General features: G+C 36.0%; 1 protein-coding gene across 5 annotated transcripts in view; it reads left to right on the forward strand.

The window, feature by feature from the left end:
• Positions 1-13,971, forward strand: part of LOC100647823 (poly(rC)-binding protein 3) — a 185,110-nt gene that overhangs the window by 114,694 nt on the left and 56,445 nt on the right. For all 5 annotated transcript variants that reach the window (XM_048412340.1, XM_020866923.2, XM_048412339.1 and 2 more), the window contains one exon: positions 10,903-10,959. In XM_048412340.1, coding sequence (XP_048268297.1) covers positions 10,903-10,959 — 57 coding nt within the window. The remainder of the gene's footprint in view (positions 1-10,902; positions 10,960-13,971) is intronic.

Genomic DNA, 13,971 nt, shown 5'->3' on the forward strand with positions numbered 1-13,971 from the left:
ATTTCTTCATTTTTATCATCTTCAATCAGATAATCCGAAGAATTAATGAAATTATTATCGTTGCACTTCTGTTTTATTTTTATCGCTAATATTTGTACGTTGATAAATAATCTAAAGATTCGATGAAAATTTTGTCACTGACATTTTTTTATTTCTATCACCTTTGTGAGATAATTCAACGATCCATAATATTTCTAAAAAAATCACAAATAATTTAAGAAATAAATAAACTGATAATTAACATAATGGCACCGCTGTAACTGTTCATCGTCCGTGTTAACGCTGGTCTTTCGTGGGTTAACCCCAAAGGGTTAACGCCTAGACTTACTAGTTGAAAACTCGAGAAAAGTTTCGACGTGTATACATACGCGAGACAAAGAAGAAAAAAGGAGGAACACGAAAGAAAACGAGCAAAGGTAAGATAAGACACAGGTTGGATTTACGCCAGATATTTATGTCGATGCCACGCGATGGTACTCGCGTCGGAGGAACGGCCGTGACATTGCGATGGTACCGGGACAAATTGTCGGAGGTTCTGTCGTTTGATTAAATACGCTAGAACGATATCTTTCGTCGCTACTGATGTACGAAATTCTTGTTGTTTGATAACGAAGAAGATTCTTTAGGCAGAACGTTGATAACGTGATAATGATTTGATAAAACGCTGTGACTTTGTAGTATTTGGAAATATCATAGAAAAAAAGAAGCAAGCATTAAGATAAAGTGACACGAAAAGATATAGAATTACAAATTAGAAGACATGTAGTAATGGAAATAGTTGAGAATTTTAAGAAGTGGAGAATTGTTGCAATTTACGAGATTCGAATTGGAGAAAAATCCAAGAGCTGAATTTTCAGAAATTTTCTACTTACGGATGATAAAATGAAACTTTTACAATTCAAAGGCTGTAAGCAAAATATAGTTGTCAAAATCTACTTTGGAAAAAGATGAATTGGTACTGCAATATTTAGTCGTGCGTATTGATGTTTGAAAATAGTCAAACACGCAAGAGACGATAAAAGCTAAGAGCAAACAATCTTCTCTTCAATTATTTATCTTTCACCAATTATAATTACTTTTTTATTTTTAAATAATTTATTTATTTCATTATATACAAATTTAAATTTTTCAATTAAAAAATTATTTGGATGTTCATCAATTTTTAATTCTTTAGTATTTATTTTAACAATATATGGAAATAAAAATTTATTCTTATTATTTATAATTATTTACATAACTTCATTCCTTAATTTAATCTTAATCCTAAAATTTTATAATATTAGAAATTTAAATTTCAGTAATATTTCATTAAATTCTTATTACTTATTAATTCTAATATTGCTTATATATGCATCATTCCCATTATTTGCTACATTTATATTAGATTACATTACATTATATTACATTATATTACATTACAAGCCAAGAGCAAAACAAAAACAGTAGAAGCTGTTTAATTGATTTAAAATTGGTTATTATCGATATGGAAAATTAATCATAAAGCAAAAATTTCAATCGACGATGGGAAAACAATTTCCATCTTACCAAATTCCTAGAAAAATAGGAAGATTAATTGATTCTCGTAGCAGGAAGGAAATTATTGGAAAAGAAGGGTCCTAGGGAGAATCTTCCTAAAGATTTCAGCCAAATGGAAGGCAATTTGGTCTTCAAGCGTCGCGTTGAAAATGGTATTAGTCAGCCAGAAAAATGCACGTATCGATAGAACACGGGTAATTTTGAAATGAACCATTCGTTACTTCTCGTTGGAACTCGGATAAAAAAATCGTAATAGCAACCCTTGAACAAAATATCGATTTGTGACTTAAACGTTAATTAAGTCGCGCTTAAATAGATTTGCCCAATTGTGGCAAAAGAGAGGAACAACAATGATGAAAGTATAGACGCTGCTTTAAATTTCTTCTGTAGATAAAACGCGATAGGCCAAGCATTTCATTAAATATTTGATAAAATCTTGAAATTAGATTCTTATTATTCCACGCTTTCGTTATCGTTTGAAACATAGAGATATTTCATTTCATACAAATCTAATATTCTTTTACATAGAACGCACAGAATGCTTTTGTTTCAGTTTCCAGTTACAGAAAATTACGATGAAAATCGAAGGTAAAAATAGTTGAAAGTAAAGGTTAAATAATTACAGAGGAATCACGATCAAGATTGAAAATAGGAGAAACAGAATCACAAATCTTCAGCCAAAGTAATAATACGCTTAAATCGTTCCTATTAATAAACAGAATATCCATTGACTTGTGCAATCAGCATCGCAAGTGGACAATTATGAATAAGAATTTTGAAATAAGAATTCATCCTACAGTTAAGTTGCCATTATCGTTATCAAACACAATCGCAATTAGCTTGTGCGATCATAATTACAAGTGAAGAGCTATGAGAATCAATTTTAAGTCATAGCCATCGTATGGTTCAATCGTTGCTATTATTACCAAAGACTATTATTATTAGCAATCGTCCTTTAATCTACCATTCTAAAAAGAAGAAAACCACCTCTGTTCTATCACTAGAAATAGCGTCTCTATATACCTCTATATAGCGTCATAATCTCTATCTACCTAATGTTTTCTAATACTAAAGATCAACAAAACTCGCTATATTCTAATCCGAAATACATGCAGCAAACTAATCCAGCATTCTTGCACATCCTGCAGCGAAAGATTCTGGAACTTGGCCAGCAACTGTCCAATCGTTGTGTCGGTATGTCGTGCACGTTCGTTTGTCTAATAATTCCAAGACGAAGCAATTTTTTCCGCGCGAGTATGAAACACGATGTGGCTCATCCCAGATGCTCGATCATCCTGTTCCTCTTCTAGAACCCCTAGAAACTGGAACCCTTTCGTAAAGGATCTGGCGAGAATCATGCGACCGATTGGAACAGCGTACGGTAGTGACCTCTCTAATTGGCCGTACGCCAGCCTCGTCTCGTCGATGTCTTCTTGTTCCAGCTATATTTGCTTCTAAGGAGATTCGTCGACGATGACGCGTTGTCCAGCTCCCTGGTAGCGACTGAGGGGAGGGTTGGCGATGATTTACGAAGCTTGGCGCCTTCTCGGATCCCTGCTTCCTTTTTCTTTTGTTTTTCCGTGTGTTCCTTCCTACGCAACGGACGTCGACTATTTCGCGAGACGCAGTGGAGAAGCGGATAGGCCGACGTGGAACAAAGGAATCGTCGACGTTACGCTCTTTTTGCACGTAGACGCTCTTTGCGAGTTCGTTAATTCTTCCGGAAATTAAAGGGACTGTAGGTTTTAAAGCTACTGTTGGAACGACTGTCGTGCTTTTATGGTGTTTTTGATAGAACTAGGATCTATTATTAGCAGCGTAGAATATTCGAAAAGTTATGCTTGAGACTCTTCTTGGCGAATATATTGCGCTGAATCTGGAAGATTCATAGTGAAAGTTCTTCCAGAGAATTGGTATTTAATTGTTTGAAATGTACAATTTTCCTTTGATGCGGACGCGAGAGTTTTGAGAAACTGTTCGCTTCTTTCTTCGGCTGTGAATTCTTTCGAGTAGCTTCAGAAATCTTTGACGAATTCTTTCCATAAAGTAGAATATCTGAGCAGAATCGTTAGAAACAATACCCATAAATAATTAGAAACGCGACAAAGGATGGACAATGTCGAATATTCTGATGGAAAATTTAAATAGTGTGAAATCTATTTTCGCTAAGATGACCACGATGTCATAAACTATACTTGTGACATTCCGCAAACAGTCGTAAAATCTAGATCTCGTGCATCGCCATGTGATTTAGTTCCAACGTGTGTAGGAAGCTTCACGCTCGTGGAAATGAGCTATAAAGGGACCAGAGTCCTTTGAGCGCTTTAGGATGGTTCCAGAAATGGTACAAAGAAGCTAATGCAAAGTGGGCAATTAAGTGTACACGCTGCGTTTCAGGCTGGTCTAATAACGCCGCTAATGGTGGTTTTTCGAGCAGTTTAGCGTGTTTGGCCGACTCGTCGATTTTGTTCCGAGTCGGACAAGGAATGCGGTTGGGAATGTTAGCGAGACTTTTTCCATACAATTTCGTTTGCTTCCTTTGGTGGAATGAAAGTAGAACCGAAACTGAAAGTAAGCAGTTTCTAAGACGAAAATACACGGTGCAATCCCATTTATTGCGATGATCTTGCTCTTTCTTATCATTACTCTTCATTATTCGAATAAAAGATCGTAGGTATCTTGATGTATCTTGGTAAAAAATCAATAATGAATTCAGTCTAATTTGCTGCTCAGCCAGTCAAAAGATTTTGTAATTTTTATAAAGAGAAGATTTATATTAGAAGAAGGCATATCTTGTGAAACGTTTACTTTCACAGTGAACGAGTATTTTTTAACTTATTTCGCAACTTTGTAATAATTTTAACATGTCGATCGGACAAAAGTTGTCCGGAAAAAGCCTGCTACCTCAAACGTAACGTGTCTGGCTATGGATGATTTATTTCTACCGATGACTTCTAATCATCGTACACTTTGCACAAATAATACAATTTTCTATTTATATGTTATTGGAATATAATTATAATTTGTATAATTTACAATTGGAATATAAAGTAGTAAAATACGAACAAACATATGAATTTTCCAAAAGTCATACACTGAGCATCTCCATAAATGGAAACGTAGAGAAAAGCAACGATCGAAATAAAGTTTTGAAAAGTTTCTAATGAAATTTAAGAAAGATCTTCGTTTAGGTTTATACGTTATTTCTCTTGTACGAGTCCAGTTATGCTCTTCGTTATATGTTTAGCGACATCGGAAATAAGTTAGCCGAGCTCGTTTTAAACGCTATTTACAGGTGAAATTTCTTTGTAAAAGTAATTTGAAAGAAGAAATCCAGTCTCTCGTCTTGAGAGAAGAATGATTAAATGATTAAAACGGTCGGTTCACGTGAAACTAACCTTTGCACTTTGCAAAAGCATCTCCTGCAACATAATTAACAAAAGTCACTTTACCTTCGCAAACTGACAATTAGGTTGCCATTGATTCGCTGGAACGTCGCGCGTTAATTTTCCGTTTTCAGAAAGATAATTCGTCGGTTTGTCCGCGCGGGATTTAGCGTAATTAGTTTCGCGGCGAGGCCGCGTTAAAACCTTTTAATTAACTGCGACATCGAGACCGACGCAATTACGTTGGAAAAACTGTTGGAAAAACTCTTTGAAAAATGTCACGTTTACCGACCCATCACCTGTTCCTGACTCCTTAACGATTTATTTATACAAGCGGAATTAACTCGATTAAATTGCGAAATCGAAAAGCCCTGCCTGTTTTCGCGCGGATCGCGACGAAATTGACGTGGCAGAAAATTAATATTTAAAAATGAAAATTCAACAAATCCATGATGACCGTCTTAAATATTCAGAGACTGACGAGTTCATCAATTTTCCGCTTACGATTCTGCGCCATGGTTGGCGGCTCTGAAAACTCAGAACTCGCAAAGCTCGCAAAATCTCGTAATCCCGAAAAACTCGAGACTGTGCGGCGGTCTCGCGGATATAAATTTAGGCAATAGGTGGTCGCCTTAAAAACTCGCGACTCGAAAGTGGCAAAAATAAATTTCGGACCAAAGACATGGGATGATCCTGGAAGGCTGAAGCGTCCACCAATTTCACGCTTGCAATTCTAGGCCATAGTTGACTACGCGGATCACTCGCAACTGTCACAGTGGCAAAAATAAATTCTTCAAAGGCTGAGAAATCCACCAATTTCACGCGTGCAATTCTAGGCCATAGACGACTACTCGGCAAACTCGCAACTCTACGAGTCCCGAAAATAAATTGAACAACTACAACGTTTCTTCGAAGACTGGAAAATCCAGCAATTTCACGCTTCCAAACTCTAGGTGTTCGACTATTACCCTAAAAACCCAAAGCTGTCGGAATATCCGAAAAGGAATTGAACAACCAAAAACCGTGCTTCTCTCGAGAGACTCGACAGCCTTTCACCGATTTCACGTTTATCGTCCATCGAGCGAGCTTCGAATAAGCTCGACCAGCAAACCTCGAAAGCTTCTCGACAAATTAAATTCGAAACGGTTGGATCAAGCCCGGTTTCCTTCGCCTCCATTCCGTTTCCCCGAAAATAGACGAGAAAATGGCTAGAATATCCGCGGAACGCGTGCACGCGATTCAAAGAGACGATGTCGCGTCGCAAGAGAGCATAGGATCCGCTTTCTTCGATGGGCTGTCGCCCGAGAAATCAAGAATTTAGCACGATACGCGCAGCGTTCGTGGCATCGTCTCCTGTGGAACGAGACGCCTGGCATCTCGGCCGTCCTTCCCTCTGTGCTCTCTAGCCGTCATCTAAGTTTAGAGGTAGCGCACACTGGCGCATACCTGCTTCGCCCAGAAGCCTAAGCGGTGACATTATCGTGGGGTCAGAGCGTGTCAACGAAGACACGAGATCTGGCTGGACATCGACCACGAACGCGCAACTAATTATAGGTTCCGAGTGGCCGACTGTTTGCGTACGTATGTACGTGTGTTTGTCGCGTGCTAGAGCGCAAATCGCTCGAGACTGAGCTGAACGTGAGAGGCAGCGCGACTGTAACTTCGTACATATGTACATTGGAATAGTTGAGGAGAATGTTCTCGAAAATTGGACGATCCGTACGATGAAATTAGGTTGATTATCGGCCAGACCTGTGAATACTCGAATTAGACGATTTTCAGCGATTTTCGTATCAGCTTGTCCGAAAGGTTTCTTTCGTTTTATAAGGAAATAATAGAAAATGTTTTTTCTTTTATATTTATTTATAATTCATTGAAATAATATAAAACAGAAATTGCCGTTCATCTGTTATCACCTTATGAAACGAAAGGGACTTTTCGGACAACCTAATACTTTGATGTGACAGTACGCGTATTATTGGAAAATCATTGGAATGTCTTTTCTTTTTTCTGTTTAGTTTACGTAAGTTGGGGTGGCTTTTAGCATCAGGAAGCTTCATTCGAAGTGACTGGAAAATCTTTGTAACGAAATTAGAATGAAATGCTTGGAATCGTGCATAAGAATCTCTTGCTTTGATGAGATTCTAGGAAATCCTTGGTGTTTGAGTATAGCATATTATGGTTTATTATACCATTGGAAAGTGATAGAATGTTCTTTTGGTTTACGTAAGTTGTGGAAGGTTTAGGATTAGGAGGTTTTATTCGAACAAACTGGAAGATTCTCGTAATGAAATCACTGGTTAGAATCCTGTAAAAAACACTATATTTTGGTAAGTTTCCAGGAGATTTTTGGTCTGAGTATTATCGGAGAGTCATAGATCGTTTTCTTGATTTACATGCGTCGTGCAAGTTTTGTTTTAAGATTCGAACTTGAAGATCTTCGTAGCGTAATAGGAAAAAATACTATGGAAAAATAACTGAAGGTTAGTATTAAATGCGAAAATTTTTGCGAGAAATTTGTAGAATAAAATCATGGTTTTATGGCAGAGGAACTGCATGGATTTATCAAATTTGATGGAATTTGATGAATATCGTATATTCGTAGGAATTTTTACGAAAAAAGATTTTTTCCCCATTTCTTTTATCCTCTGTTTAAACTGTAATTGATCGATTTTTACGATAAAATTGTAGTTCAACTATCGAATGGAATAGAACAAAATTGTTGATTTTTATAAAACTTTTAATAATCCGATGCTTTATAACAATTGTAAAATCGTAAAGAAAATCCCTGCAAATCTTTTCCTTAGACAAAACGTCCATTGAAATAAACGACATCAAATATATTTCTCCTTTCTGTACAAAAATGTTCAACTTTTTATTCCTCGTATGAAAAAAGATTCCAAATTAGAACGTCAATAAAAAAAAAAAAAAAAACGAGTAATTAAATATCGTACATGGTAAAATTGTCGCAATAAAAGTTATTCGCTGTGACGACGTGTATACTGACAGCCACGTGAAAGAGTCGAGCATCGTAAATTCAGTTCACATCGTCCGTAACATACCGTGTACGATTTCTCGTACGTTAGGCTTCGTTCCTTTGCCACGTAGCTACGTTTTTGCATCTGTTTCCATTTAAGTTATTCTGTCGAAAGACTTCAAAAGAAAAAAGAGAAAAAAGAAAGAAATGAAGAGGCATGTTGGAATAACAAGTATATTGACTAACGCCTTGCACTGTATAATAATTCACCTGTCTGGCAACCTAGTTGAATCTAATTATCTTGACGTTTCAACACGCTGTGTACATTGTACTCGCTCTTTACACGATTCTATAAATCCACGTGAACCATAATAGCTTCCAGCGATCAAACACTTTTATCGCAGTTCCATATAATAATGTTTAACGTTGCTATTGACTGCATTTGTAAATCTGCTATTTCTTACATTTGTACGACACGTTTAAATCCAATCGAATTCTATTGCCTTATCTAACATTTCGAGATCGAAGGAGACTAAAGCACATTTCGATTTGCCCTCGTTTCAAGTTACAATTTTCAGGCATTGTAATTAGACTCGTAACACCTCGTGTAATATAACTTTTCCTTGGAAGTAAGAACGAGGAACTTGAAATATTTTCGTGTATCTCGCAAGATGAAAAAATGCAAGATGAAACGGTTCGCTTAAAGAGTAGTATAAATTCTATTAATTATTCTAAAGTGACTTTAAAAAAGGTACACGTTGTGTACCATCAAATTTTAGAGGAGAATTTTACTTTACTATAAAAAAATAGAATCTAAGTATATCTTAAAGCTGAAAGTGCAGCGTATTACGCTAACAAATTTAATAAAGTTAAGCGTCTGTATAAAATATCAACTTAGGAAAATCCAGATTTATCAGCTCGCGTAAAAATAGCTTTATATATATACGTAATTTCTCTCAAACCCGATAAGATAATTATGTTCCGTTGTGAAAAATTAAATCTAATAAATCGCACACTGAAAAATCCAGTATTAAATGCATAATAAATGGAATAAGCTAGAAATCATAGAATTTCAATGGGGAAGAACGATAATTTCATAAATCACGAATGAGTTGAAATAACGAAAATTTTATAATACACCGACGATTATTCAACGCCGCTGGCAAAAATCGTCTGGCCGTGCAAAACGACATCGGGACGTGTGGCGAGGATCACTTCCGATTGAACGCGCGCCGAATTAATTATTATATAGATGCATGCCGCATGTATTAATCGAGTAATTGGGCGCTGGCGAGTGATTACAAGTGTCAGGAGCACACGTATCGCGTGGAAACGAAGCCGAGATATCGCTCGCACGCTCAATAACATCCGCGTTCGAGTGATCGTTTTCGTTAGACAAGAGACGAAATTTCAATGGTACGTTGCTGCATCGTTGCTTTATTTTCGGTGTAACGTCCATGAGAGAAACTTACCGTTGCGACTGCGGGATGAAACGATACCGCTATCATTGAGATTTTTCTTTCTTCTGATAAAGATAAACGTGATTTTTATGCCAGCCGTTTATTGTCAGAATTTTATTTCATTAACGCTGCTCGTTTGTATGGCCACGACGATGTGGAATCTTCGTAAAACGAGGAATCAAATTGATCGAACAAGTGCGAAAATTTGGAGTTTCGTTTCTTCATTATCATTCAATGTTTCGCTATTAAAACCTGTAATCGCGATTTCTAGGAAATATGGAAACGATCGAGATCTATGATTTCAATTACGATTTTCATTTAATTGTCGCTCTATTTGTTTATTTTAAGGAGAACTTTGCGGCCTTAAATGCACAGCGCAATCCGCTTATTATGTTCACTTTGGAACTTGCAGTTTTTGATAAGAATAATCAGCTGATAACAATTACACAGACGATAAAAAACGTTCAATATTGAACTGGGTTTATCGCGTACGATTATGACATTTGTAAAATTTATATTTATCGCAAACGCTTGATACAACGTCACGCTTCTTACGAACGACTGTTCTTTAAAACAACGTGGAAATTTATTTGAGATACTCGTCGAGCATTGTCTATCGTCTGTTTGCGTTTATTAGCTTCTGAACATATTATATGCTATATGTGCAACAGATAAAACACATGGTTCGGTTAAAGGTAAGTTTCGAAGAAAAGCTGCATTCGATGCGAATTTTCCAAGAACCACTATCGTTTGTCCTCGAGTCTAGTTATGAAAATTGATATCAGTAACGGAAGTTTGATTATAATACAGCGATTTGATTATGAATAGGAAACTTTATTATGAGAAATTACTATTTAGCCAATCTTAAACGCAGAGATATCGACTGATTATGCTAACGATAACCGATTGATAACATTATCAATTATAGTAACCAGATCCCGCTGAATTCAGATTTGATCTACAAACATTGAATAGTTGACGCCTCTTTCGTACTGGATCAGCCAGGAAATTCGTAACAAAGTCCAGAAGTTTGAAGATATTCAAATATATGCGTCGCCCTTAATAGCTTTTTCTATTTCTATAATAGCTTCGTAATTGCTTTGTAGGAAAATCGATTTCTCAAGAACACGTTTATCAAATACGAGGGGAAAAAGAAAGACGTCGGTCGTACAAATAAACTCGCGTAATATTCTGTTTTAAATAGTTTCGCTGTAAAAGTGTACCGAATTTAGTAGCGAATCGATGGGTAAGAAATATCAACGTATTTGTAGAATCTATCTTTGACGTTGAACATGAAAGGCTCGTGTAATCTCAAAAAAAAAAAAAAAAAAAAAAAAATCACATAGGATAGAACGACGAGTTGGTGGCTAGAGACTGGCTGCTATTTACGAGCAATTCCTGGAAACACAGTAACTCGGGAAACGTAGGGATCGAGTACGCACTTGGAACTTTATGGTTCGAACGCGTCGCGTTTAACCGTCGTAAAGCTCGCAGTTTGCATTGGGATCGATTCTAACGGTGTTTTGCATTCTGTCTGTTACAGGAGGTTGGAAGCATCATTGGGAAGAAAGGAGAAATCGTCAAGAGGTTCCGCGAAGAGGTAATTAATCTATCCCATTTTATATCTTTCTATAGCTCAATGAAATTCTTATCATTGTCCGAGTGATTTATTAATTCCCGTAATTATCACTTTTTCTGTTTAATTTGTCAAAGAAAAATGCTATCGCGATAAATTCCTGACACTCAGGAAAACTGCGTTATATAATCCACTTTAATAATTAACAGGAAAATAATTTTAGTTCGGACCATACGTGAGAAAAGAAAGTTGAAAGCGATCCTGAGAAATTATTTAAAAAGAAATTTAGTAATAATGGAATGTCATTAATTTAATTGTAATAAGAGAATTCGATATATTCGGTAACGATAAAGATGATACAGAGACAATGGCAAATATTCCGAAAAGCATAGCTTTTCGTTTATTTTATTCTCGTTACTCGGATGAAGAATCTTTTTATTTCAAATAGGTCCATAGTCCAAACGAGTGATTATTCCTCATTTATACGTTTCTATTTACATTTCAATAGTCTTGCATTTATAATACGAACATTACCATCAACTTGTAAATGGTTCTTCGTTCGTAATCAATAGGCAAACTTTCATTTAACATACGTTGCATTTAAATTGGAGACACGCTGGCCAGCATTTCGAGAAGTAGGCTATGTATGTACATATTTGCTGGGCAAATTTTTATAGAATAAACAAAGTTTTCGCGTAAACCGGTGAACAAACAACTTATGATTCACGTTAATATTTACGATCGGAACGTTTTGGACGTTGTTCAAGAACTATTAAATTTCTGTTTGCGCTTTGATTAATACGCTAACGCGTTGATTATCGTGCATATAAATGTTGTTTCGTGACACATATTAATGATACATTATTACATTTTTACCGCAATCCTTCTCGCGTTTCATATTATTATCGTACGTTATAAATTTTCATAATTTACAATGAAACGCCAGAGAAATTATAAATATCTATTTTCGCGATAAAAATAGTACAAGTTGCAAAATGCTTCGCGTAACGCTTACAGCCTGACATAAAGAGTCTGCGTGTTTCTATGCATTTATGCAAAATTTCAAGATACCGAAAAAGCACGGTATCTGTGCAATACACAAAAGTATACGATATACCTACCGTATAATGTACAAAGAATAACTGGTTGTAATTTTTTAGCAAGTAAAACGAATCTTTAACTTGTATCCCTTTAATCGTGTCCATGAAAATTTGCATAGAAATAAGTGTTCAACTACTTTTATGAGTCAGCGTGTCTTCAACAGCCACTGAACGTACATTATCTGCATGACTAAAAATTGACAGCGTTCGTCGTCCAACGATTAATGTCCTTTTTGTATAATACCGTCGTAGTCGATAAAATTTGAGTAATTTTCTTTTGTCCAACCAAACACTTAATCACTATGTATATACTGGCTGTAATCTTACGCCAAGGAAAAGTGCAACGTGACTGTGGTTATCTGTTAGGAACGTTGCTCACCTTCTGTTTCAAAGTTCGAATTCGCGTGCAATGCAGGTTTTAGTCATCCAGGCTAAAGTCATCCTTGTTACTCCAGTTTTGATATATGTATCCAAAAACTGCAGGCTGGGCAAGTTCGCGTCGGTTGCAATTAGTTTACGTCGTGAATTCGACGTGGCGATTTGTTAGCCGTCGCAACAAGAAACTATAGCCAAAGTTACGTTTCGTTACTGTGTTTATAGACTGGTATTTCTTTTATTCGATTTCAATAATACGCTCCAACGATTTCCCTTTTTCAAGAGGAGTTTTCTCCCTGCAAGCTTGTAATTTGATTCGCCAGCGATCACGTTTTAATCTATTTTTCCGATATAACTTTTACTCCGTAAAAATATCCGTATACGCTTGCGGTTTATTTTGATGAAATTTTCCCATTCGTGGAAAGTCAGACACGCGGCCAACTTTTTAGATGACAAAAATTCGAAACAAAAGGAAACTGAAAATAAATTGCTTCGTTTCTGTAAATTAGAGATAAATTAGGGTAGGAGGAGTAAATATCCTATTGAAAAATATTTAAAAAACTGAGCTAGAAGAAATAAATATCTTACTTAAAATTGTACACATTTTGAAGCAAACAATCTTCTTTTTCCTCCAGTATCTTTCAATATTCTTGTATTTTTTAAGATATAACAGTAATATGATTGTCACGGTCTGTTGTTTTAAATATCCATGCAAATTATTATGCCAACAAACAAATTGTAATATCAGATCATCTGGTAAGTGCTTTACGCTACGGTAATCGTGCGTTATAATAACCTGATTCTACGATATATATATGCATTAGGTGCGATACACGAAGTTCAACGGAGCATGGCACGCCTGGCGAAGGAACGCGTTAAGTATAGATCGTTCTCACACTTTATTGATACCGTAACTCGTTTATGGATCATAAAATTTCTAAAAATTCGATAAAGCTGTTCGATTGTACGTTATCACCACCGTTGAGAAGGGATTTGCAACATTATCTATATCGTTAAAGGTACAATAAATATCATAGGACCATTATCAAGGACCATTGTAATTTGTACAAGATTGCAATAAATTAATTAATCATCATGCGAGCAGTGTATCTTAAGACGGTGGAATTTCGTATTCGTAAGAATTTAATTTTTAGAATTTCACTCGAGATACGTTTCTCTCTTTCTTTCTGTTTCGCCGAATTCTCGCGAAGAGTTTATTTGATGGAATTTAGAAGATATTTGTTACTTTTTTCATTGTATATTTTGCTCGTATACTTCTTGAGAAGAAACATCGATGTCGAAATTATACGCGCTTCTGTGCAGATCCCTAGGTAATGATTCTATTTTTTCCGGTTTACGAGCAGCGTATAATCGATGCACGCCTAATTCGCTAACCAACACGTCGAATTGATCAGATGGTACAACGTTAGGGTGGTGTAACAAAGAGATTTAAAATAGCTTCCAACGACCTACATTCACAGGTTGTTGTATTCGCTTAAAGAGACTATGGTGGACGGTAAATAAAAAGAAAATTGTACGTTCCATTTAACGAAGTTTAGAA

This window comes from Bombus terrestris, chromosome 15 (genome assembly GCF_910591885.1).
Source record: "Bombus terrestris chromosome 15, iyBomTerr1.2, whole genome shotgun sequence".
NCBI classification, from domain to species: domain Eukaryota; kingdom Metazoa; phylum Arthropoda; class Insecta; order Hymenoptera; family Apidae; genus Bombus; species Bombus terrestris.